Genomic DNA, 24,826 nt, shown 5'->3' with positions numbered 1-24,826 from the left:
ACTCCTGTTTTTTGTTTTTCTTCATCGCTTTCATTCTTCACATTGTCTGTCTCCCTCCTCCTCTGCTCCGCCTCCCTTCCCCTCATATTGTATCTACATTTCACAATCTGGAAAACTGTTTTCGGGTTTGGAGCTCCAATTGTTTCCGCAGATTTTTTCGCTGATTGAGTGCAGCCTGAGCTCGCCAACTGTGGGTATGGCGTGCGCCACTGCTCCGGCTCTGCACTCCTCAGCGTCGTGGACTGCATCGACCGTGCCGTCTTTGCGAGGTAGGGTGTGGTGGCTTCAGTAAGTTCTGATGCCGGGAGGGCAACGGGCGGTGGGATGCTTGTTACAGCGTTGGTAAGGTCGGGGGATTTCTATTGAAGTGGATTGCGGGGGATGAGCAGTGATTTGGTTAGGGTTTCTCGTGATTCCTAGTGGCGATGGTTTCATCATTGTGTTTAGGGTTTTACGAGTCTCTGGGTCATGAAACGAGTGGAAGAAATGCGTGGAGTTGGTAGATTTTGGTTGTGTGAGTGGATTACAGGGCGTTGACTACAGTATATCGCTTGGTTCAGCTGAAGGTGACCGACTGTTTGGGACTCTGCATAGGCGTTTGGCATTCTTAGATGCCGGTGCTATTGTTGATGGATAGTGTCAGCTGAGATTCTGTAAATCGCCATGGTTGTTTTGTATTAGGTGGTGTAAGTGCTCATGAGAGGGTATCCTTAAGGTACACGCAATGGCGCACCTCTCTATCGAACGTTGTGGGGTGCCGAGCGGTTATGTCAGCTGAGAACAGGTGAGAGAGAAACTTCTCATTCAAGTTCTTTGGTACTTTATCCGCTTGTTGCAGTTAAACCTAGGGTGTGGTTATTTTACCAATGTGCCGTATGAGAGCATGGTTTGGGTATGATGGCAAGTCTTGTTGTCAGCATCTGAAGCGTTCCTGAGTGGGGACTGACTGACCAATCAGCAGGGACGTCTCGCCTACATCCTCTGAATTGAAGCAGAATGAAGGGGAGCCCTCTTCTCATGTTCTGGCCGAGCAACGAAGGTTGGTGCTTTTCTGGTCTGATTTCGCGGGTTGCAGAGATGCATGAAATTAATGGCACGAGCCTATCTTTGTGAGGGAAGTATTTGGGCAACTAAGTTTTTTAGTTTGCGGTATGTCTGATTTAGGTGTCCCTTTCTGGCCACAGGCGTGTAGGAAGGGGTTCAAGATTGGTGGGATCAGGGTCAGCTGTCCCAAAGCATCTCATCACAAATGAAGACCTCTCAAAATTTGTGGACACCTCGGATGAATGGATTTCCGTGCGAACAGGAATTCGCAATCGTCGCGTACTCGGAGGCGAGACATCTTTCTTATAAATACTTTGCTGTGACTCCATTTTTCTTTGCACTCCTCTACGATATTATACCCAGGTTATCACATTTATTTACGATTTAAAGCAGCGTGGGATTCATGATCATAAAAACCCCTTGTCTGTTACCTAACCATGGTGTTTGGTGAGTGTCACACTGAAACTGAATTATTGATGCTTGTCAGAAGGACATCACAAGCCCACTCTGTTTTTGATATACTGGATCGACAAATTATCCAACTAGTTGACTTTCCTCGTACCACACTAGCGTACCGAAACCCTCAGATTAATGCAAGGTACCTGATTGGAAATTGGTGTAGTGCCTTTACGGCAAACCAATTATCTGGTCGCTTTTCTGTAAGCACAGGAGCGCATTCTTACTTCTATGCAGAATATGCGTCGTGCGCCAAGAGTTTGCGAGGGTAGCACTTCGAAGTAGGTTCTGTACTATCCTCATAGCATCAAGTTACACGTCCGGGGTAAGAACTGTCCGTTGAGGTAGTGCATGGGCTTGTGAGCATAGCATATGCTCCCTTAGCCGTTCTGAAGAGTCTCTGAAAATCCACAGAAGTAAAGAAGATGGGAAAGTCGATCAATTATCAAGTTCAAGGATAACTTCGTTTCGGAATCCCTCTTGACATATATTTTATACGGGCTGGTTCGAAGGGTTGCAATGAGAATTTATCCCTGCTCGAAATGTCCGTCAAATAATGTTTTAACCAGTGGTCTATAAGAGGCGTGTTTTTTAGGGACAGTGTTCAAGTACCCATACCCAAGCAAATACGTTATGAGTTTGCATCTTGGTTTCCTTCTACTTTTGAAAAGTATGCTAATTTGGCTCTTTAATAATGTGCAGAGGAGGAGTCCGTCACATCATTATCCGTGGAAGCTTCAAGGAAGGCCCTCGAAATGGCTAACGTGAAACCAGAGGATGTTGATTTGTTGTTGCTGTGTACATCTACTCCAGACGATCTATTTGGTAGTGCTCCACAGGTATGCCGTATTGAAGTAATTGCACGTGTGTGATCACATAACAGAGTGTGTATTTTTTCTATAACTATGACGAGGGAGCCTCTTTTGCACTATTAGGTTCTAACACGGAGATGTAGATTGTTCATGTTGCTTTCTGTTAGCGATCCCTCACACACGATTACTGTGATATACATCTCGTTGCCTCCAGATCAATCATTGTCTGCTAGACCTTGCTAATACTGCATCTTAACTTGGAAGTCTGCGAATTGTACATGAGTGTTGGCTCATTTTTTGGAGCATCTTGTCAAGATGCTTTTCAATCCAGTTAGTGCGATCTGGTGGCATTGCTTATCTGATTCTGAAAGTACCCAGAACGTGTTATTCATGTACATATAGTCTTCAATGCCATTGTTCTCAGGTGCAGAAGCTGCTTGGATGCCATAATGCCTTGGCTTTTGATTTAACGGCTGCATGCAGCGGATTCGTTCTCGGTCTTGTGACGGCCACTCGCTTCATTAGGGGTATTTCTGCATGACGATTTGAGCTATCCGTTTCGTGTTTCATGTGCTAAGAACGATTCATATGATTGATGTTTGAGTCTTTTTTCATATGTTGAAGAGAGCCTTCGGCATATCGTAGTTCGCATCCAATGGTTCGCATCCAATGATTGTGCCTACTGAGTAATGTATTTGGTACTGTTCATAGCAAGGATTAGCTTAAATATCAGTGCATGTTATTGTACTTCCATGGCCATTTTAGTGGTGTTCTAGATGTTTGCTGAATAGTTTTCTGTTCCTCCACAATCTGTGTACCTAATAGCCATTCTTTACTTACTGCTACTCTTTCTGAGCACATCCAGTATCCTCTCATGCAGTTGATACATTCAAACTTATGTCTTTTATTAAGAACAATATCTCAACCTAAATCAATTTTGGGAATGCTTTTTTTTTTTTTTCTAGAGTACGCTGTACTTCAGAATCAAGCTAGACACAAACATCGTTGTTATATTTTTGTCTTCCTAAGCAATCGAATTGAGTTCTTTCAACTTGGTAAACCAATCGAAAGTTGTCTCCTAAAGCTAAATTTGAAGGTGTGTGCAGGAGGTGGTTACGAAAATGTTCTTGTGGTTGGTTCTGATGCTCTTTCAAGATACGTGGATTGGACGGATAGAGGAACGTGTATCCTATTTGGTGATGCTTCTGGAGCGCTCCTGCTACAGGTCTGACTGTACTTGCAGACTTTGAATCGCAAGAATCGCTTTCGGTTTGACGGCCTAATTTAACTAATTTAACTTAGAGAAGCTCAAGATCATCCCAATCAACTAAGTGATATTCTATATTTTCCAACTTTCGCTGCATCAGCAAATGTCATGGATATGTAAAATCTGCGCTCTAACGATTTATTGGGTTTCTTGAACAGGCAGCAACTGACGACCAAGACAGCTTGCTTGGGTTTGATTTACGCAGCGATGGGAATGGGCATAAGTGGGTTTTTTCCCTCTTACTACACCCTTCTAGTTATTTATTAGTGGTGTGCTGAAAAGTAACGAAGGTTCTTGTCATTGTTCTGCTCCCATGTTATTTCTGATAGATTCGACTTTCCATAGCATTTCTGGTTGACCATTTCGTTTTCATCAACTTTTCCTTCACATTTTGTTTAACACTGAATATTAACGTGGTTACTGCAGACATTTGCATGTGACGGTAGATAGTGTAGCTGAATCCTCATCTAGTGGAGCTGAGACAAATGGAGCAGCATTCCTGCAACCAGGAAAGGCATCATATGAATGTCTTCAAATGAATGGGAAGGAAGTGTTTAAGTTCGCAGTCCGAGCTGTTCCTCAGGTTGTGGAAGGAGCATTACAAGAGGCCGGGATTACGGGAAATGATGTAGACTGGCTGCTGCTCCATCAGGTAGGTGGCTCCCTAAGGCAGCTGCTCATAGTCAACTATGTTGAGCCCAACCCGTAATCAGCAGAAGACTCCCTCTATCAAAGTTAGTCTGAGATGTCCTAATTTCTTGGAATACTTCAACGTAAATCAACTGCCTTGGTTATTATCGCGAGGGAGTTTTAACATCTTGATTCACATGTATCTTCATTCATTTTTTTATTTTTTTATTTTTTTTGCTTTGCAGGCCAACCAGAGGATTCTTGATTCAGTTTCTGACAGGTTACACATACCTTCAGAGAAAGTGATTTCGAACCTTGCTAATTATGGTAATACCAGTGCAGCCTCCATACCATTAGCTCTAGATGAAGCTGTTAGAAGTGGCAAGGTGAAGGCTGGCGATGTTGTGGCCACTGCAGGATTTGGGGCAGGTCTTACATGGGGATCAGCGATTGTTAAATGGGGTTAGACCCTATCTTGTTATTATCTGCAGCCGTAATTGTTTACTTGCCAAATTGAGTAGGAAATTGGTAGGATCCAACACAATCATTTAATTTGTAACAAAGCATAAGTTTTCTTAAAGTTAGGTTTTTTCTTGGCCTAGGATTGGCAGCGAGAACAAGATTACAGTTGGACACAAGAACTTGGCTAAATCGTGATAAACAAGAGTTTCCTGGATTGAAGCTTTGGCATCAAAAGACCATAAAAGATGGTACATTTCAGCTCAGAACTGCTTCTGTGTAGTGGGCTGTTGTTCTGTCAGCTGATGAGGTCCAATGTAGATGTGGGTGTATTCAAGAGTAGAGCAACTCGAGGTGTTAGGTTTTACTGATGGTCTGTGTTCATTGCACCAATGGAGAGAGCCATGGCGTGGAACTTAATGCGGCAAGGTCATCTCTGAAATGGAAATGGATTTCAATTCGTATACCTCTATAATACTGGCGGTAATTGAATATGTTGTCTCCACAAGTAGTTGTGAGCCCAGCATGTATCACGATTCGTTGGATTCTCAGTTCAATGTTCATTTCTTTTTCTTCACCTAACCTCATTTCCTGTTCGCAATACACTCATCCAAAAAAACAAATGACGTTTCACAAAATTGGTTCTTGTGCTTTCGCTTCATGTCTCTGTCCATGTTGCCTTTGAATCCCTCGGTTTAATTTCACCCACTTTCAGTTCATTAACCTAAAACTGGTTCACCAGTCATACGCAGCATTTCCTTCCAAAATTTGTCGGAACTCATGTAACCCAAACCCTGAAGCGGGCACTCACAGACTGACCCTCAAAGCATGCCAACAACTGTCAGCAGGCAAATCTCCAAGAGTGAGACCTGTCCAACCCCTGCAGACCCCTCCCCATGCCATGAACAATGACGAGCCCACTTCCATTAGCACGTATTCCAATGTTTGTGCCTCCTTTTCACCTCCCATCAAACTGGGAAGTGAACAGTGGTCCTTGAAAACAGTGTATGAAATCCAAATTCAACCATCCTTTGCCAACTTAGGCCTTCTGGTAGCGACACAGTTGGACGGGATATAACCTCGTGCCATTTACCTGGGCATGGATTCTGCATGACTGGGGGAGATACACAGTAGTAGCTCCTTTTCGAAACAGCGAATTCAAGTAGTACAGTTGATCTTTTTCGAAAACTAAGAATTCGAGTGAAGCTTCCTCCCCTCACACACTATCTCTCTCACTCTCTCTCTTTTGCTGTGCATCTGCTTTTGAACCATCACCTTGGAAAGACTTCTAGTCCCTTTTTCCTGTTCCACGCTTATTCTCAGGTCGCATATTTTGATGCAACAGTAGTTGCCACCAGTCGGAAGGTCAGACTCCGGGGATCCCATTTCCAGCAGAAATCGACGTGCTTGCCAGAGTCAAAGGCACAACTTGCCGAAGTTCCATCTTTGTACTGGTTTAAGTTTGATGTTAAAAGTTTCATTGTGTGGATATCAGAGAGTCGTTTTCTTAATGCTAGCTTCGATCAAGCAAAGGTAGGATTTTTACAGCCGGGTTTTAAATGGCTTACCACTCCGTATTAAACTATCATTCTTTGTTAGTTGAAGGTCAAATAATGCAATGGTGATGTTTACGTGAATGTATGTAACACATGATGCAAAATAAACCAACAATATCCAGATGGAACCCAGTTATGGAAATTGATGGAATTAATTTTGGTAATAGTTCAATCGATCAATGATGTTCTGTTTTGATATTTTTCTTACATTGTGTGTTTTTCCTAAGTACGCCATTTTTTTTGTTTTTGTTTTGTTTTGTTTTTTTTTTTTTTTTTTTTTTAAATATGTTTTACATGTAAGTTTAGTCATCAACAAAAGACCACTGATCTTGTACTTGTCAACTTTGAAGTGCATTTTTGATACATGATTTTGAATATTGAAGGAATCCTGGGAAAGGCATTCCATCACAACTATGGAATGTAAGTATTAAACTTCATTTTTTTACATTTTAAAACGTTAGTGTATTGGTACCATGTTATGTGGTTTGTAAAATGTCTGCTTAGCTTTGGATCTGTCATCATGCATGCAATATATAATTCAAAATATAGTACATTAATTTTGAATTGATGTATTATTTTTATATTTGATATAATAGCTTGTATATTACTCTAAATTGTACATATTATATCATGAATAAGATTTTTGTTCATAATATCTCACTTTTAAAATATTTTTATTTACATATCCATGTTATCTTTATATTATCAGTATAAAGATAATATACGTATTCACATGATAAAATATTGTAATGGAAATAAAATCATTAAGTTGAAATTCAAACACTAAGAGAGGTCGACATACATGCTCACACTAAGCTATATATAGGGATTATTTTTAATGGTGTACTATAACCATTAAAATCTCGAAGTTGATTATGATATTAATAGTTATAGTAATAATGAAATATAATGATCACATAATGTTTATACAATTTGAAAAACATTTAAAGTGTTATCAGTGTTTATAAAAAAAAAAAAAAAAAAAAAAAAAAAAAAAACTTTACCCCTCAAATAAATCATTCAATGAAGATAAAAATAATAATAAATAAATAAATAAAAATCATTCTCATCATATCTTAAAAGGTTCGAATATGGTTTTAAAGCACTAACATTTAACATCTCAAATTTATTGACCATTTGCATAATTTTAACCTCTGAAATATGAGACTAGCACTCTTATTTTAATTTTTTCCTATGAGGAATCTTATGATCCTTATATTCATATAAATAAGATTCATTTTAACATCAAAAAAATGATGTTGTCAAATAAATAAATATATATATATATATATATATTCACCTCATGACTTGATCTATTTCATTGTTTTCTGGTTCCATTCGTTCATATTTTTCAACATATTTTCAGAATTTATATAACAAGTAAAATCAATTAAGTTCTATAATTTTACTATTATTATCTACTATCCTTGAATTTTAATTTGAAGCACTCCAAAAAATATGTTCAATCTCGTATGTCAATATAAACCAAGTGTAATGCAATCCCTTAAAGCCCTTCCCGAAGCTACGGCTCGGACCCACCAAACCTCTCCTCCCACAACCGTTGCCAGCTCCGAGGATTAGCGCGGGAGATGTACACGTGGGAAATGAGACACGTCGACTTGACTGCTGACATAAGCAAATTGTCTATTCATGCAAAACGCTTCGCAGACCGGGAGAACGAAAGCACATTCGTTCACTACCATTTCATCCAAATTACTTGAACCCCATCCACAAGACGCCTCGACTGGGCGGTGCCAGGCTGGACCCAATGTCCATTTGACTCCACCACAACGTCGTCGTGATCCGTTGAGTCCAACCGACGGCTTTCGTCGACGAAAGTACCACCGTCTGAACGGAAAACGGGGATTCCGTTACTCCCTCGTCATGCACCACCACAAGAGGACACTGGTAGGGGGTACAAGGAACAGTAAAATGTTTGGGAATAAATAGGGTGGCAAAGTGTGTGTAGTTCTGAAGGAAAGGGGGGATACTTACAAATTAAGTCAATATCAAATTTTTTGTCATGTTTGTTTTACCCTATGGAACACAAAAAAAAAAATAGTTTGAATGGGTGGTCTATCCACACACAACCATATCCATAGTTCTTTTTCAGGGTCAGTATGTGTCAATATCCTCCATTAATGTGATGGATTCTCCTTGTTCATGTCAAAAGTAATAACAATAACAATGATAATAAGAAGAACCCCACCTTGAGCATGCCCTAGGACCTAGTACTTGGGCAAAAGACTTAGAGCATGAGGATGAATTGTGACCTTGAATGTTAATATTTTACACCTTTCCTAGAAATGAACACTGTTTTGTGGCTGTCTACTCTTGTGTTGAGGAAAACTTTATGTTTTTATTATTAATTTTTTAATTTTTTAATTTTTTTTCCTCCTGATGTATTCAATCCTGGTGACACCCACTGATGCTTCAGTAGAATTCAAATGCATGGAGAGGGTTAGCTCCACATGGAAGCTTCTGTTAAGATTTTCTGGAATGTTCTGTTTGTTCGAAAAGGTATTTTGTCCACAAGTGCCTCACCATCCCAAAACTTCAAAAACATGCATGCCTTATATATCACCCCATTTGTCATTCTCCTTCTCCTTCCTTGCACAATACATATATATATATATATAGTAAACATTTGCAAGGCCATTCTTATAAAACTCAAAAAAGAATTTTACACTGTTCATGCCCTTTGTAAATTTAACAATTTTGTCCACAGTATCACTCTTGCACACCAGGCAATAATTCCCATCAACATTTCTATTTTATTTTTCCTGCTATTGATTCATTTCGTTCCAAAAAAAGTGGAAAGAATCGAAGGTATCGATCCATGAATCTAGTAGCAAACTTTAGTGATAAAAACTCATGTTTTATTGGTCGATGCATTGTGGGTCATGTAATTCTGATGAATGAGAACCAATAAAAACCTAATAAAATAGCAGACCGCAAGAAAATAAAAATAGAAAAGTTTTGTGATCTCATGCGGATGTTCATGAGGATGTGGTTTTGGTGTTATTTATTTATGAATTTACTTATATGGGTTTTGGTGTTTGAAGAAGGACGAATAATAAACCCACTACTAACAATAAACCCATAACTAATAATAAACCCACAACTTGAAGGAAAAGCAAATCCCGATCCAAAGCTCTTCAAAGCTTATCTATCTCCTGTCATGCCGGCTTTACTCGAGATTGGCTTTAATTTTTTGGCTGACGTTCCACCTGGCAGCAGCTTTAGAGAGTCCCAAGAAGTTCGCCTTTTTGGAAGTGACTATGAATAGTGACAAAGTATTGGAGCGCGGTTATAGGGCCGCCCGGGACCATAGGCTTCGTCGGGCATCACCGCGGAGCCTGCCTGTTGTGTGGCGTGCACGCTCATTGGTTGCTCATCCGTGTGACGTCAGCAATCCGGGTGCCGACGTGGATTGACTACCGGGGACGTGACGTTGGCGGATTTGTTTTTATGTGAAAGAGATTCCATTTCATTTACAACCATACTAATATCTACCCTACATGTACATTTCAAATATCTATCCTGTGTGCACATTTACTGTGAACCGAATTACAGGTGTTTTTGTTTTATTACTTTAGTTTCTCATGAGCTGCATCTATCGAGTGATTTTGAAGTAAATAGACGTATGATAATCTGTTATTAAATTTATTAAAAGAAGAAGAAGAAGTTATAGTGTATGTTTACAGTGTAAGGAAACAAATAAACAAACTTTGGTTTGTTTTCACAATTTAATTTTGATTCTATGCTCTTTATTTATTAAAAAAGTTACAATTATAGAGCATAGTTATCTAAGTTATTGTGGGTATAGTTTAAATTTTTTTACGTGTCTAAATTACCTCATATATATATATATATATATATATATATACAAATTATCATAAAAGTTATTTTATTACTATTACCCAACTAAATTTGTTTGTTACTAGTGCTCCGACTCATGGAGAGTATGTTTTAATAGGAAATTGCACCCTTGTGTACGTAATTGTACGTTTTGTGTAGAGACTTGGTCGTGGAGACCTTCTCTTGTACTCCAAAAGGTGGTCCAACAAAACACAATTTAAGGAAGTTTGTATCAAAATCACCTACAAATACCCAAACATATTCTTCGACACTTTTGGATCTTTTTGGAAACTTCTAAATTAAGTAGTTACAAAGCATTTGAAAGCATGCAATGAGTATCTTGGAAACCTAAAATATGACTTGGAAGAAATCGATTCATTATACTTTGCAAACGTAATTTACACAGTGATTTATTTACGAACTTGAAAGATACTCATAAAAAGACAAAAAGCTTCTTGGTGATAGATTAAGGTGGTGTTTATTCTTTCTATTCTTAGTTTTCTCTCGCCTTGTTTTTGCTACTAAATCTTTTTCTGAAGAAGAAAAAGGGTGTGGAGATCCATTTTGAACATTCATTTGTGAGAATCGATATAGATGCCATTTGATGGATGGAAATGTTTATCTTTAGTCAACATGATAACACAAGCACATTCTTGTGGGTTCCACCATAAAATCATTGCTGGAATGGCAGACCCCCATAAAAAAGTGTAATAAAAATAATGGGGGTTTGAACATTTTTCAATTACCACACAAAGACTGGATCCAATCAGTGGCAGTTCGTTGAATCCAGATTTTGCTCTTTCATTTCGGCTTTGGTTTGGTGGTTTTTCTATTCCCACATTCTCTTTGCATATAATTATACATTAAAATAAAAAAAAAAACTAGATTGTAAAGTCCATCTTAAATATTTAAATACCCCAACTGCATATTCTCAAGAATGAATCAAATTGTAGTAGACTATTTAATTTCATTCCAAATCATACCACAAGTGTCATTGTTGCACTAGGAAGATCCAATTAGTGATGGATTGCTTATTTCTTTCTTTTATGATTATTATTATTTAGTTTGTTTCTTTTAGTTTATTTGGTTTTTAGTTTGTATTTGCTTATTGTTGTTTTTGGATGTTTCTGTACTAGTTCCGCGTAGGTTGTTTTGAATACATCCTATTTTTATTTTTACATATGAGTTTGTGAGTTCGAAAACAAACATTGGGACAATGAGAATAACTAACAAACAAACAAACTAACTAACTAACTAACTAATTCAAAAATTACCTGATAAGAAATATTAGAACATCAAAAGCATGACTGTAAAACATATTCATGATTCAATACCCAGTTGGTACCTGGAGTTGGATGGACAGAAAATCAAAATGGCTCCTCATACAAGAACATTTTTACAAACCCTAAAAGCTTTGACTTGTCTAATTGCCCAAAAAAACCAAATGATTATTTTTATTTTGTTAGTGTTATTATTTAATAACCCCAAACTCTTAACCCTGCACCTCTGTCGCCACTATTTTAAAGACTCCTAAGGATCAGTTGCCAGGCAGTGAGATGCCCACAAAATCTGAGGCAGACGGATGATGGACAAAATAAAATAAAATAAATGTCAGAGTATAAGCTAAGCTCGGTGCCAGTTCTGTGAAATCACATTGCAACCACCGCCAATTTTGATTCACTTATTGAAATCACTGACACATTTTTCTAGCAAATTTGGAATTTATATCATATTACTAAAAAAAACAAGTACTAATCTATTTCGATGTGTAAAAAGTTTAAGTGCAAAATCAGCGTCAGCATACTAGATTTTCCATGCCAAACGCTAAAACAAAAAAAATAAAAATAAAACGCAGTAATCAGCCTATAATTACACCAATATTCATAAAAAAAAGTTGGATCTCGCATAATCGATTCCTCAAATCAAAATATTCATAGTCATCAGACACGCACATACATGGATTCAAATGCAACGTGTCTAAAACGGAGTTGACAGACAGAAGTAATATATATATATATATATATATATATATATATTATGACTATATTCCTCTTATTTTATGTCAATTTACAACACCACCGACATACATTTTCTGAGCAGTCTTGGAAAGGACCATCCACGTGGCTGACCGTGCTAGCTGGACCGGAGGTGTTACACGGGGCCGGTGACGTGGAGTCTGTGGACATCTAGCTGTCACGAGGGGCGAGGCAGGGCAGGGCAGGGCGGGCAGGCGCGGGGTGTGTGAACCTTCGACGGCGACGGCGACGGCGGAATACGGTGACGATGAGGATATGGATTAGGAGAGCCTCGGATGCGTGCGTGCGTGCGAGCGAGGCTTGCAGCGAGAGAGAGTGAGAGAGAAAGCGAGGTTCATGTGCGATGGAGCAACAGAATGAATTACCGGTAAGATATTCAACGTCTCGAAGCCGATCTCAAGAGGCAAACTGTGCCCGAAATCGGGGCCACGCATCCAGGATGGGGGTCTCGGCTGAGAACCGGCTCGTATCCGGGCGTGGCAGCTTGGGTTGGCTCTGGGACGGGAGGCGGGGGGCGAGAGAGGAAGCGTTGCAGCAACAGCAGCAGCCAGAGGCGCAGCTGGAAGAAGCACGGGAGAGACAGACACACATGAGGTGCTTTTCTTTTCCGCCATAAGGAATCCGATCACGAGAGGTGTGAATCTTTTCCCCTCCGCCCATTGCTTATTAGCAGAGCCGTGGACATGGTGACACTCAGCGCTCAGGTTATTGCGGAACCTGTTGACTGCGAGATGAATGCGCGCGGGGTTGAGATATCCGCGGGTGTGGCTCACGATTGATGAGGTGTGGAAGGTGGTGAGGCTCACGAGGGAGGCGTGTTATTTTGGGGTGGTTCAGGTCCTGGAGCCTTTTGTGGAGTGTGGGAGGGTTCCTTGCGATTTGAGGTCCTCGAAGGAGGTGAAGAAGGGGGTTTGGCAGTCGCACGATCGATTTGAGCAAAGTGTTCAGCTTTTCAGCGTGATGGTGGTGGCGGAATAGTGTTCTTAGTTTTTGGTTTCGAGTCGGACGCAGACTCGAGCGTTGGCGGCTACTGAGGCGTGACCTGTGAGGGTGGTGTCGGGATAGAGTTGTGGGGCTTTTTCACTTCTGTAGATAGATTGGAAGCATCGTGAAGTATTTCATGGCTCTTCTCGGTTGTCGGGGATACGTCTGATTGGCATGAGAGGGAGTAAACCAGGTTTCTGTCTGCGGGGGGAGGTTTTGAAAGCTTTTGGGAGTGTTTTTTTGACAAATTTGAACATTGGAATAGCTTTCACTCGGGAGTAGAAGGTATTACGTAGCAGGTGGGCTTCGTTGGGAATTGCGAGGAAGAGAAGTAGAGCGTGTGTGAGGACTCGGGACTTGAGTGATTGTTTGAGGGGTTTTGAAGGGTGCGGGGAGAATTGCCGTCAGAGACAGTTGGTTTGGTGAGAGAGGTTACGCGTTCACTGTGATGTCTTCCCCCTCACAGTATTTGGATTTCGTAGGTAAGGGTGTGGGTTCATGAGAAGGCACATTTCCCACAAAGATAGTGGCGGAATTTTCAGATTAGCGCCGTCTGTTCAGAATACAACTGGAACCACCTAGGTTACCAGTTGTCTATTCTACTTCACTTCTCTCCGACAGGGAGAACAACGGAACATTCTTGTTATGTTGGTCCTCCACGAGCTGCCTATCGAGATGTTTTGCCGTTACATTGTGGTTTCCGTCCAATGCCCTGCGTGTTTCTTGCGCCGTTGAAGTGCGCTTTATCTGAACGCTTTTGCGAGGAGTAGTTTATGGTTGGAGAATTTCAGTGTCTCCGCAAATGGCGTACGGAGACGTTTCGCAGCATTGGTCCCTACGCCGTTAGTTGCTTTTCGCGAAATCTTGGAAGCCAGCCTGGCAGGCGTCGTTGATGTCCCCCATCAGTTCGTATTGGTCTGCGGTTTTATTTTAATCTATGCTAATGGTGATTCGAGGGTTCCTTCGTGCCTTATTTGTCAGGCTCTAGTTTATTAATTCTGGAGGATCTTGCCGTTGCATTCAAGATAGTGGGTTCGTAATCCTCTCTTCAGAGATGTACATCATTGTTTGTCGACTCCTTGCGAGATCTTTTTTTTTTTTTTTTTTTTTTTTTTTTTCTCTTGAAGGGTGTACACGCTTGTTATTGGCACGTGATTAGACGGAACAGTTCGTTCAAAGAGGGTAGGATATTGAAATAAATTTCACTACGATTTGGTGTATAATTTACGTTAAACGGATCACAAGCAAGTGTGACACCTGTTGGGCATTTGGGAGCATTTTTGAAATACGTTTTAGGATTTGCCTAGTCATTTGCCTAGGTCAGACGGAGTGGAGTTATCAAATGATTCGCGCTCATGAATGCTCGGCAGTTATCATCGTTTTCCGAAGACTTGGAAATTGAGAACTACAAACAGTGTGGTCCGAACTCACCAACTCAGGTCTCCTCGCAGGTTAGCTGCGACCCAACTTACGCGTGGGACTCTGCAACATTTCAGCAATGGATTCAAGAATAGACATGGAAAAGGAAGGCACGGCCATGCAGGCGCTGTTGGGGGGTGAAAGCAATGGGGACACGCCATGGCGGTTGAATGCAAATTCATTTCGATTGCCAGAACACCTTCATCCCGAGTCACCGAAGACTGCTGCTGCCGATTGTATGAAAAAATTCAGTACGTTCCTTGTCCTTGTGCCTTCACAGGAGTCTCGATGTTTAGCAACTCGTGACATGGTGTAGTAGTTGGTGTGGTTTTTGCGGACACTACTACCCTAATATTTATCTAAGAAGTTGAACAGCGTGTAATTTCTATCACAACCTCTAACAGAATAAGCATACGTATGCAGGCGGTGAAAAGGGCATTGATGAATACTACAGACAGCAAGAGGAGATGTTAGAAAGCTTTGTGGAAATGGATTCCATCGCAGAACGAGGTTACAGGCTCAGCAGCACTGAAGTGAGTACCCCGAGGCAATTCGAGCTTTGTACCTCTCTGGTATTAGACAGTTTTAATTAGCTTGTTATTGTTCTCCTCTCTTAGTTTGCCGTCACAGTTTGTGGCCCCTGCATGTTCATCATGTTGAATTTGTTTCTGAAAACCTAGAATCAGAGGGGGCACGCGTGTGATAATGTCGAATTCATGCTACTTGTCGATACAAGCCTTATATCTTTGACATTTTTATTGTAGGAGGAGCGAGACAACATAAAGCGTGGAGAGAATTTTGCCATCCAAATTTCAAATGTTATGAATTTGGTCATCTTTGCAGCAAAAGTCTATGCCTGCGTGAGGAGTGGCTCGTTAGCAATAATTGCTTCCACTTTGGACTCATTGCTAGACCTACTTTCTGGTTTCATTCTCTGGTTCACTGCAATTTCTATGCGCAAGCAGAACCCCTATCTCTATCCAATTGGCAAGAAGCGGATGCAGCCTCTGGTACGTCCACTACGGTCTTTTCTCATGTCTAACTTCTGAATGCCTGTGAGGAGAGAGCTGGAATTTTCATACCAGGGAAACCTGTATGGAGTTTCAGATCATGCTTGAAATTGAAAGTTACGAGTCATCACACCCCAATAGCTTTCGCTACTTAATGTACCATTGAAGGACCACGTCCTAAAGTTTTTTCTACCCTTATAACATGTCTGCAGTTGATACATGTCTGCAGAAATTCATCGTTACTAAAAAGATACCTTTTGTTTTCTGCTTGGCGACAGGGTATTCTGGTTTTTGCTTCAGTAATGGCAACACTTGGTCTTCAAATCATTCTAGAATCCGTACGGACTCTAATCACTCAGGTAAGACACACACATAGGTCACTTTATAGCCTCTGCTTCGCTATGGTTAATTATTCTATTCTTAATTTGTTGGAATGTTTTGGATTACTTATAACGAAAATGAAATTTTTGACTTACAGGAACACTCGCTTGCCCTAAATGAGTCCAGGAACTGGGTGGTTGGGATCATGTTGGGAACGACAGTCATAAAGTTTATGCTGATGGTATATTGTCGAACGTTTAGTGATGAGATTGTGAGGGCCTATGCGCAAGATCACTTTTTTGACGTTATGACCAACATGATCGGTCTTATTGCGGCAGTATTAGCCAGCATATTTTCCTGGTGGCTTGATCCTGCAGGCGCCATTGTGGTACGTTAATGATTTAGACCTCCTTTCTATCTTGACAAAATTTTACTTCGTGTTCATTTTAATTTGGAATTATGAAGCATGTTCTGAACTTGTGCTATTTGTTAGGGCCATGGATCGAGCGTGGAAGTAGTTACAATGTTCCGTAGCATTCGCATGTTATCGTTAGTTGATATATGCCCCGCGCCGAACTGGATACTTGTATCAACTAGCATTACTTATAACACTCAGAAGGTTTTCTGGAGTTCTTGTCTATTCGATTCATTATCCCGTCCTGACTTAAAGCTAGGTCTCTTGCATAGGCACTTCGTCCAGTTAGTTTCATCTCTGATCAATTTTCGTTGGTGCGTACAGCTGGCTCTTTACACAATGCGGACGTGGTCACTGACGGTGCTAGAGAATGTGAATGCTTTGGTCAGTCGAACGGCCTCTCCGGATTTTCTACGAAAGTTGACGTACCTTTGCTGGAATCATCACAAGGAAATACGTCAAATCGATACCGTCCGTGCTTACACCTTTGGCTCGCATTACTTCGCGGAGGTTGATATTGTACTTGCGGCAGATATGCCTCTGCGACAAGCGCACGACATCGGCGAATCGCTTCAGGACAAGCTAGAATCACTTCCAGAAATAGAGCGAGCCTTTGTTCATCTCGATTACGAAGTCACTCATCGGCCCGAGCATGCTTACAAAGACTAATAACGTTTCATTGGCTCCGACATTCTATGTTTTGAGTCTCGATTTGGAAGCCAGGAAAAACTGAGCCACACAGAATGGTCGTTGTCAGTCGAGTCTTGTCCAACTTCACTTTGCGTTTCCAATTCTTGCTGCATTGTAGAAGGTGAGCCTATTCGTACCCCGTGCATGCTTCATGCTACATCACCTTATTGAATGCCTGCTTAGGTTGCTGCACCACATTTTGGACGAAGGATGCGAAGTCTGGCCACGCTGAGATAGAAATGGGTTGTTATCACGAGGGATTAGTCAGTACCGGTGTCAAGTCACCAGGGAATAGTACTCTTTCTGCTGCAAGTAGCAGGATTCACTTGGATACATCAATTGTTTCAGAATGATGTTTCCAAATTGTAAATTAGTAATACTATGTAGTATTTTCCTCAAGCTGCAAAGTTCACATCTTAATTTGTGCACGTAGGGAAGCTTCAGCTGTCTGATTTTATTTGCCTTATGGAAGCGGTAATATCATGCCCATGGTTTGCACAACAGAGAATTGCTGCTCTTCTGTTCAGTCCAGGGGGTGATGACTTAGGTTTGTATGGAATGCGGGAATTGATAACTTTTCACCTTCAACAACTGCAGCTACTGTGAAAAGAGAGTTGTGGGCACCAGACGAAGATGGTGAGAAGAATGTGGACGAATAAAATCTCCAGTGGTCGAACGAGTATGTGGTGCTCTTTTTGAAGAAAGGATTGGTTTTATTGAAGGATTGGGCGACTTCTCCCAATGCATGATCCTGTATTGACCAGTTGTGCGTGACAATCGAATCATGACTGCGATAGTACAGCATGACTTATCTACTCTGACTGGTGAAGCAGCCGCGTCATGAAGAGATCATACGTCATGATATCATCTCCTGAACTCCCAAGTCGTGTCATGAGTTGGGTCTAGGGGAACGTCTACGGCATCGCCACTAGTGACTCGAACATTAGGGGCGATGAACCCGTTGAGCCAACGCAGCATGCGGCACGCTTCGTACATGTCACTGACTATATAGAAATTACAAGTAGCTAGTCACCTTGTGAAATGTAGTTCACAGTGCTAAATCTTCGCAACAATGTACATGGATGCTCTTCTTACTCGACATTTAATGTATTCCGACACCAAAATATTCGTAAGAGACTAATAACTCTAGTTAAGAAAGTTCGTTTTAGATGCATCATTTGTAAGCAAAAAGTCTTATTGCCCAGTAACAAAGTAGAATATGGTGAAAAGCTCCCACTGTCTCTATTTTCTTTTATCGTTTTTTCCAGCTCATTAACTTTCTCTTCCGAGCATCTTTCAGCTTTCCATTCTCTTCTTCCTCATTCACGTGGTGGGTTGAGGCCGTGGTCATTAATGTTGTGACGTGGAAGATAAAGCACATAAGAGATAGGTGGTTTATTCGACCAGAATCTAGCAGCACAGCAAAGCATTCACCTCCATTTTGTCGATTATATAGTTTTTAGATACGTGATCTTGTGCGCAAGTTACTAATGTGCTTCTTCTGAAGTATACAAATTTTCTGAAACAAAACTGTGAAGTTGGGGTCAGTAGTTTGATAGTGACTCTCAAAAACAAATAAAAAAGATAATGACATTTGATATTAGTTACTACTACCTAAAATGTCTTAGGAATCATAGAGTACTTTAATACAGATAAGTGATGTCCAAATGATGATTCACAAACAGCAGCTCATATCCACACACAGCAAATGCAGAGTCTCCTTTAACCTCACCAGAACTCAGACTGGAAGCCAAGCACCAACTCCTGATATCATTCTCATTTAGGCTATTGAGACGGCACCACAGCTCCAACAGGTTGTTTTAGTGTCGATCTGCTGATGACGGGGAGTTACATTATTTCAAGTTTTCAATGCTCGTGAAGGAATGCGATGCATGGAAATCATAGATCATCTTGAAGTTGCCATATAATTCATGGCACACAATTACCTAATCAAGTTGAATCTATAGTATATCGAAGAGCTCTTGAATATAACGAAAGGTGTCATGATGGCAGAACTGACGGTGTTGCAACGTTACACACTAGCAACATGTTATGAAAATTATCTTAAGTCTACCTTTAACAGATACTGAATGAAGAATGGAATCACGTCAGTTCTGCCATCGGCTAATGATCTGCCAGTGCGAAGCCTCAGCTGAATCAAGTTACCACCGTGTCGAGAGTGAATGTGCATGCCAGCAATGCCCACGGCTAAGGGAGTGAAAAATCACGCAATCGGCGATGCGGCAAAAGCAGCGTCGAGAGTTTCATTAACTAAGACACGGAGATGCTAAAACCCTGAGAAGAAGGATGGGAAACTAGCCTTATATGCAATCTAGACGATGAGAACGAAGAGCGGAGTCACCATGCTGCTTGAGTCATGCACCTAACGATCAACATCAGTGTAAATCCCTTCACTCCACTTCGTCAAACATAAAACAACGACTCAAGGGCATGCGCAAGGAATTAGTGTGAACGAATCCTCTCCCAAAGAAACTGCTCAGAGTTGACCTTCCGTTGAATATTCAATTACACCTGCACAGATGGTCACCAACAAGGAACTCGTCATTTTGCTGGATGTTGGCGTCAAGGTTTGGGTTCCCGACGGATCCAAACAGAAGTTGAGAATCGAAGTTGAGAGTCATGATAATTTCTTTATGCTGTCGTCCCTCTTTCACTAGCGAATGCCATTGCATCAAGTCAAGTAATTTGCTCCCACACTCCCAGGAGATGCTGATTCAGAGTTCTTTTCTAGATCAGATCGAGCGACGAAGCAGGATCCAGCTGGTTGTGGGCCAAGAATGTGGGTCCCGAGGAAGGGGACGGTACGTGTCACTGCCGGAGGACCTTGTGCAGAAGATGGTGCGCGGCCTATGCATTCTTTAATTCTTTAATTGACTCTGTGACCTGGGTTGTTTCTGAATGTTGAAGGAACCGGAAATGCTGCGCACGTCTGGTCCAACAATGGAGAGTTGCAGGAACATCGACTTGCATGTTTTTGACATTGTTCGACTTATTTTTGAAAAGACACTGATGCACAATTATCATTTAAGCATATGAAAGCTTGATGAAATTTATGTACTTTACATTAAGTATTAGCTTGCATAATAAAATTATATTTTTATCTGAAAATCACGCAATCAATCTTAAGACTTTCTGCAGTATAGAAAATTATTTATTTGATCTAAGGGTTCGTTTGTGCATTGGACGTGGTGCAGTCTAATCCTGCCTGCAATTAACTCACTCGTTGCTGAAAAACTGTCACTAAGATAGAATTTTCTGCGTTGTAGTTTTCTGTTGTGGTCAGCACATAGAACATGCTCTCTGTACCTGTGCATCGGAACTACTAGAGGATTTCATGCACGAGTGAGAAGTGCACCATAATGATTTGTATCCCGTCCCTCTAATGTAAAGAACGTTGTATTTCTGCCAAAATGATATACAAAAGCATGCCAAGCACTCATTGGATGACTCATCGCACTTGGAAAGACAAGAGCACATACCGACACAGCACTTGAAAATGAATCGTCGATAATGGTCAGGATGCGGTAATTAAGATAAGAAAAATATTCATCACTGAACATTTTTCTTTTCTTTTTTTTATTATTTCAGTCACTGGTGGACAAAACATGGTACACTGTACAAAATGCCTGCGGGCTAGTGGCTGTGGAAGAAAAGCATATTGCAATGGCACCCCTAGTTGCAAGAATACTGAATATCCTGCATCAGGTTTACGTCATCTAGACGGCGGTTGCTGCTGGAGTGCCGTAGTTGGGGTTCTTCACTCCCCTGTGGCCAGTGGTGTTGACAACCCCATCGTTTGTATGTACAGAACCAGCATGTAGGGCGAGCAAGTACAACAATTCGAAGAGCGACAGGATGATCATGAACGCTTCCAAAGTTTTCTGCAAACAATGTACATCATGTTTGTGTAAGAAATCGTAGAACCAGAACAGAACTGCCACTTGAGGTTTAAGGTTTCGGAATAGCTCTTAATCTGGCTACATATAACCCCCATTCCCAGCCACCTAGTATCTTGAAGAAAGGTTCTCGTAATGTTCATGTATCCAATAAGAGATATCCGTAATCCTAAAGTTGAAGCGGGTGTTTTCTCTCCGTCAATGTTTTGAAACTCTCTGAAGACATGTTATGGACGAAAGAAATGGTCAATCTAGCACAAGAAAAGCTACGAGGTTTTGGGATGCTCACAAGTCGCTTGGTGCGGCCGTAACTGGTGTGGATCTCCTTGCAAGCTAGGCCCATGGCTAAGAGGGTGAGCAACCACGCGATCAAAGACGTAGCAGCAGCAGCCGCGAGGCTCTCTGTTCGCCAGATGCGGATATGGTGACCTCCTGCAAATACTGATGCTAGACCAGCCATGCACGCAATCAATGCGAACGGGATGAAATTAACTGTGGCGACGTTGCCTGCGATCAAATGTTGGATACCACTTGCTTGTCAGGTACAGTGGGTTCAAAATTAAAGGTAAATCAAGCTGCAAACGAACGAGAGAAGAAAGGGGGGGGGGGTCTGAAAACCTTGTACATCCTCAGAAATGTACCAACACAATACAATGCAAGCAAACGGCGTCTAGCCTCATACCGATCTGAATGTCGTCATTTCGGTGCATGTTAGCATCAAGGTTCCGGTTCAAGATGGACCCAGCCAGGCAAGCAGCAATAAAGTACAGGCCGAAGTTGATAACCATCAAAGGCATTATCAACACTTTCCCAATGCCGAACGCCATCGAACCAAACTTTGCTACTGAGCACTTGACAAGGTGACAATGAGCTCTGCAAGCTAAGGCGATCAGGAACCGAGATCAGAACACCTACAGAATGCGGAAGTCGCTTTAGTTCACTGTCCAAGAACGTCGCGGGTTGCAGCTAAATAAGAATGCGCCTCGTCCATTGTCCTGCAGTAATGCCACAAAACATTGCGCCAGCACCTCTATTGTCGCCAAGTGTCAAATGATCCTCGTATTTGTGAGGTATTCCTTGACTGCGTCGACTTGTGATGCACAGCTGTGCGTTAAGATTGCAGTTGACAGGAATTTGTGTGAGCTGTCGTTTGTGCTTACTAAGCCCTTGTGAATTTTGCTGTAATGGCGCACCATGTTGCGACACCTATAATGATATATTTGTGGAGCCCACAAGTCGGAGAATGGTGCTGGTATTGCTGCTGTGGATAATCATTCACACAAATTGTTCTGGCCCATTGAAACCCCAGCACGGTGTTCCGTCGCTATTTTCTACATCGCTGTACTGTACATCGCTACATTGCTTTTCTACCATTCAAATGCAATAATCCAAACTTTTGCAGAGGATTTTCGAACCCGAAGTTTGACAAACTTTGTTCTCGGGCCTCTCTAAATATAGTTTTTCTTTTCTTTTCTTACTGCCATTCACATCGTTATAAACAAAACATGTAAGAGAAATGTAAGTGGTATCTAAAAACCAGACATGCTCGTCTCTGAGCGGTGGCATACTCAGCCGCAGAGGAAATGTTCTAGGGTACATGAGAATTGATCTTTGATAAGAGAAAAGTTATCAAGCTGTTCCTATCTGGAGATTGCTTGTTAAGTTCTGTTTAATACTCCAAGGCATCACCGCAGTGTCAGCATTGCACAAAACTATGACACACATCCGTCAATACAATACTAATTTACTACAGTAGTGTACACGAGAATCTCAGGTCAGCATTGGCATTGCAATACACTGAATTAATGGGCTCGCCATTTCAAAAAATTGGGATCGAAATCACAACACTTTGAAATCAAAAAGGTAATGAGAAATGAAGCTGCCATTTTACTGAGAGGTTGTTGACAGAGGAATGTCTCGATTATATTGAAGTAATGTACAGGGACTGTGGCGACTGTCACAGCACAATGATACGCCAAGAACGGCATTTGGATCAGAAATTGCTACTCAAAGTAATCAATGTTTTTTTGTGATCACACAGCGGTTGCTGCCGGGGTTCCAAGGTTGGGGTCCTTGACAGCGCGGTTGCTAGAAGGGCTTGAGTGGCCTTCATGGAAGATAGATCCCACGTGCAAGGCCAATAAGTAGAGTAGCTCGAAGAGAGATAGGATGATCATGAAAGCCTCCAAGGTTTTCTGGAGGAGAATGCACAAGAACAACAGATGACTGTGATCAGAAACATATGTTTACGGCACATACAAGTAGAGGAATCGCAGTGAGGGCATTGACTCAGAGGTTAGATCTATGTGTGATGAACTCACCAGTCTCTTACTACGTCCATAGCCGGTGTGAATCTCCTTGCAAGCAATGCCCATTGCCAGGAGAGTGAGCAACCATGCGACCGTAGACGTGGCGGAAACGGCTGCGAGACTCTCGGCACGCCTGATGTGAGCATGGTTAGCTCCTGCGAAGACTGATGCGAGACCGACCATGGATGCAATCAGAGCGATTGGAATGAAGACAACAGTGGCAACATTTCCTGCAAAACCTCAAACCCATCTCGAGAGTCAAAGCTCCTTAATGCTTAATCTGGTGAGAAGTCAGTTGACCCATTGTGAAATACATTATAAGGAGCATATTATCCCGATGCTTCATGGACAAGTTGATAATTTTGATCATGCCAAACGTTTCAAAAACTGCAGCTGACCGTGGAACTCACCGGTTTGTAGGTCGTCATTTCGGCCGACGTTGACGTCAAGGTTGCGGTTCAAGATAGACCCAGCCAAGCAAGCAGCGATGAAGTACAGGCAGAAGTTGACAACCATGAGTAGGGCCATCAACCCTTTCCCAATATCGAAGGCCATTGCTGTAGCTTTGGCCTGATATGCACACTGAACACCAGACACAGAAGAACCACCGACTGGAGTGCAAAAAGGATTACAAGTGTCAAGCACATCAAACTAGTACATATATATAGCTTTGAAGAGCGAGACGCGAAATATACAGCTTGGCAACGCCGGCTGTATTCTCTGCTAAGCCGTCAGGAGATGAAGACAGCGCCGCAGTCCTACTAACGTCTGCTAGATCAGTGTCTCTGTCAACCTGAACTGACATTGCATTGGCGTTCCTGTCAGTCAGAGGTGTCATCGATGCGGACTCCTCGTCCTCTACATCTGTGCTCCCACATACCTTTCTGAGAATCTGTTGGACCTGCCGGGCATATCACTGTTGTACCCGAAGGTCATTGAATTGGGAAGGGACAGGACACGCAGGCTCTTCACATTCCTCGGGTCCCACAAGACGGTGACTGATCAGAAACCTGCTACGGAATCGAGGAATTAACGAGGCTGTAAGCTCAGAAAATGGTGAAAGATTTTTCTGATGATGGCTTTTGCATCCCGAGCTCGCTCTCAAAACCAGATGCAGACTAAACCAAATGCTCTCTCTGTGAGCTGTTAGCTTTAGTAAACGATAGTGTTGTTTTTTGTCTGTGAATAATCACTCTGTTCCCGAGGGACTGCTTCACAGCAGGCGACAAAGAATGGTTTGAGCTACCCAGTATTTCTACGGGAAAGCCTTGACGTCTTCCACGTTAAAATTGACGTGCTATGACGGTACAGATCTGTTAAATTACTGTTATAGGTAAGGACGTACTTTTCTTAAATAATTATTTTGACACAAGCAGAGGTATCCTCTATTGCAGAAAAAGAGTATATTACACAACCTCTACCTTATCTTTGCCGGAGACAGGGACATGTAATAACTGAGAGATTTAGAACTGAAAAGGCTTGTTTTAACCCTCATGAGTAATTAGCTGACTTTTAGGATATTTTAGACTTCGTTGCAATTATTCATTACTCAATTTAAGAGATATATATATATATATATATATATGTAAATATGTATATATGGCTTCTTTGCATCATTTTCTTTATAGAGATTTTAGTGT

At 41.5% G+C, this 24,826-nt stretch overlaps 3 protein-coding genes across 26 annotated transcripts; 2 read left to right on the top strand and 1 right to left on the bottom strand.

The window, feature by feature from the left end:
* Positions 1-20: 20 nt before the first annotated feature.
* Positions 21-5,143, top strand: LOC112288972 (uncharacterized). 4 transcript variants are annotated; one of them, XM_090254281.1, is made up of 11 exons: positions 21-269; positions 682-784; positions 962-1,039; positions 1,185-1,333; positions 2,203-2,339; positions 2,737-2,839; positions 3,419-3,537; positions 3,738-3,802; positions 4,006-4,231; positions 4,455-4,536; positions 4,812-5,143. In XM_090254281.1, the coding sequence occupies exons 1-11, from the start codon at positions 197-199 to the stop codon at positions 4,949-4,951; spliced, it is 1,275 nt and encodes a 424-aa protein (XP_090110407.1). In that variant the 5' UTR covers positions 21-196; the 3' UTR covers positions 4,952-5,143. The 4 variants fall into 4 exon arrangements, with proteins under 4 accessions (XP_090110407.1, XP_024389548.1, XP_024389550.1 ...); XM_024533780.3 differs by having other exon boundaries at positions 4,455-4,671; XM_024533782.3 differs by having other exon boundaries at positions 959-1,039.
* Positions 5,144-12,574: 7,431 nt separating this feature from the next.
* Positions 12,575-18,192, top strand: LOC112289037 (metal tolerance protein 11). 21 transcript variants are annotated; one of them, XR_016505514.1, is made up of 9 exons: positions 12,575-12,715; positions 12,959-13,018; positions 14,557-14,775; positions 14,948-15,057; positions 15,289-15,534; positions 15,813-15,893; positions 16,013-16,243; positions 16,595-17,081; positions 17,558-18,192. XR_016505514.1 is itself a non-coding variant. In XM_073537150.2 (8 exons), exons 3-8 carry the CDS (start codon positions 14,604-14,606, stop codon positions 16,937-16,939), a joined length of 1,185 nt encoding a protein of 394 aa, XP_073393251.1. In that variant the 5' UTR covers positions 12,575-12,715; positions 12,959-13,018; positions 14,557-14,603; the 3' UTR covers positions 16,940-17,380. The 21 variants fall into 21 exon arrangements, 9 of the variants coding, with proteins under 9 accessions (XP_073393251.1, XP_073393249.1, XP_073393248.1 ...); XM_073537150.2 differs by lacking the exon at positions 17,558-18,192 and having other exon boundaries at positions 16,595-17,380; XR_016505516.1 differs by lacking the exon at positions 12,959-13,018 and having other exon boundaries at positions 12,658-12,715.
* Positions 18,193-20,509: 2,317 nt separating this feature from the next.
* LOC112289038 (uncharacterized) lies at positions 20,510-23,809 on the bottom strand. The gene is made up of 7 exons (XM_024533954.3): positions 23,597-23,809; positions 23,199-23,416; positions 22,914-23,072; positions 21,906-22,083; positions 21,560-21,781; positions 21,167-21,384; positions 20,510-20,862 (listed from the first exon to the last, which is right to left on the bottom strand). Exons 1-7 carry the CDS (start codon positions 23,739-23,741, stop codon positions 20,698-20,700), a joined length of 1,305 nt encoding a protein of 434 aa, XP_024389722.2. The 5' UTR covers positions 23,742-23,809; the 3' UTR covers positions 20,510-20,697.
* Positions 23,810-24,826: the final 1,017 nt, after the last annotated feature.

The sequence above is a fragment of the Physcomitrium patens genome, chromosome 11 (genome assembly GCF_059467195.1).
Source record: "Physcomitrium patens ecotype Gransden chromosome 11, ASM5946719v1, whole genome shotgun sequence".
Taxonomy (NCBI): domain Eukaryota; kingdom Viridiplantae; phylum Streptophyta; class Bryopsida; order Funariales; family Funariaceae; genus Physcomitrium; species Physcomitrium patens.
This window is presented reverse-complemented; position numbering and strand designations above follow the sequence as displayed.

Bases quoted from the DNA above. Each gene is read 5' to 3' on its own strand.
- LOC112288972 (XM_024533779.3), top strand. From the start codon at position 197: ATGGCGTGCGCCACTGCTCCGGCTCTGCACTCCTCAGCGTCGTGGACT. The intron at 785-958 runs GTGAGAGAGAAA...CTGACCAATCAG, and splicing joins GTTATGTCAGCTGAGAACAG to CAGGGACGTCTCGCCTACAT. The intron at 3,538-3,737 runs GTCTGACTGTAC...TTTCTTGAACAG, and splicing joins CTGGAGCGCTCCTGCTACAG to GCAGCAACTGACGACCAAGA.
- LOC112289038 (XM_024533954.3), bottom strand. From the start codon at position 23,741: ATGGCCTTCGATATTGGGAAAGGGTTGATGGCCCTACTCATGGTTGTC. The intron at 21,385-21,559 runs GTATGAGGCTAG...ATTTGATCGCAG, and splicing joins AAATGACGACATTCAGATCG to GCAACGTCGCCACAGTTAAT. The intron at 20,863-21,166 runs GTGAGCATCCCA...CATTGTTTGCAG, and splicing joins ACGGCCGCACCAAGCGACTT to AAAACTTTGGAAGCGTTCAT.
- LOC112289037 (XM_073537150.2), top strand. From the start codon at position 14,604: ATGGATTCAAGAATAGACATGGAAAAGGAAGGCACGGCCATGCAGGCG. The intron at 15,894-16,012 runs GTAAGACACACA...TTTGACTTACAG, and splicing joins TACGGACTCTAATCACTCAG to GAACACTCGCTTGCCCTAAA. The intron at 16,244-16,594 runs GTACGTTAATGA...TGGTGCGTACAG, and splicing joins ATCCTGCAGGCGCCATTGTG to CTGGCTCTTTACACAATGCG.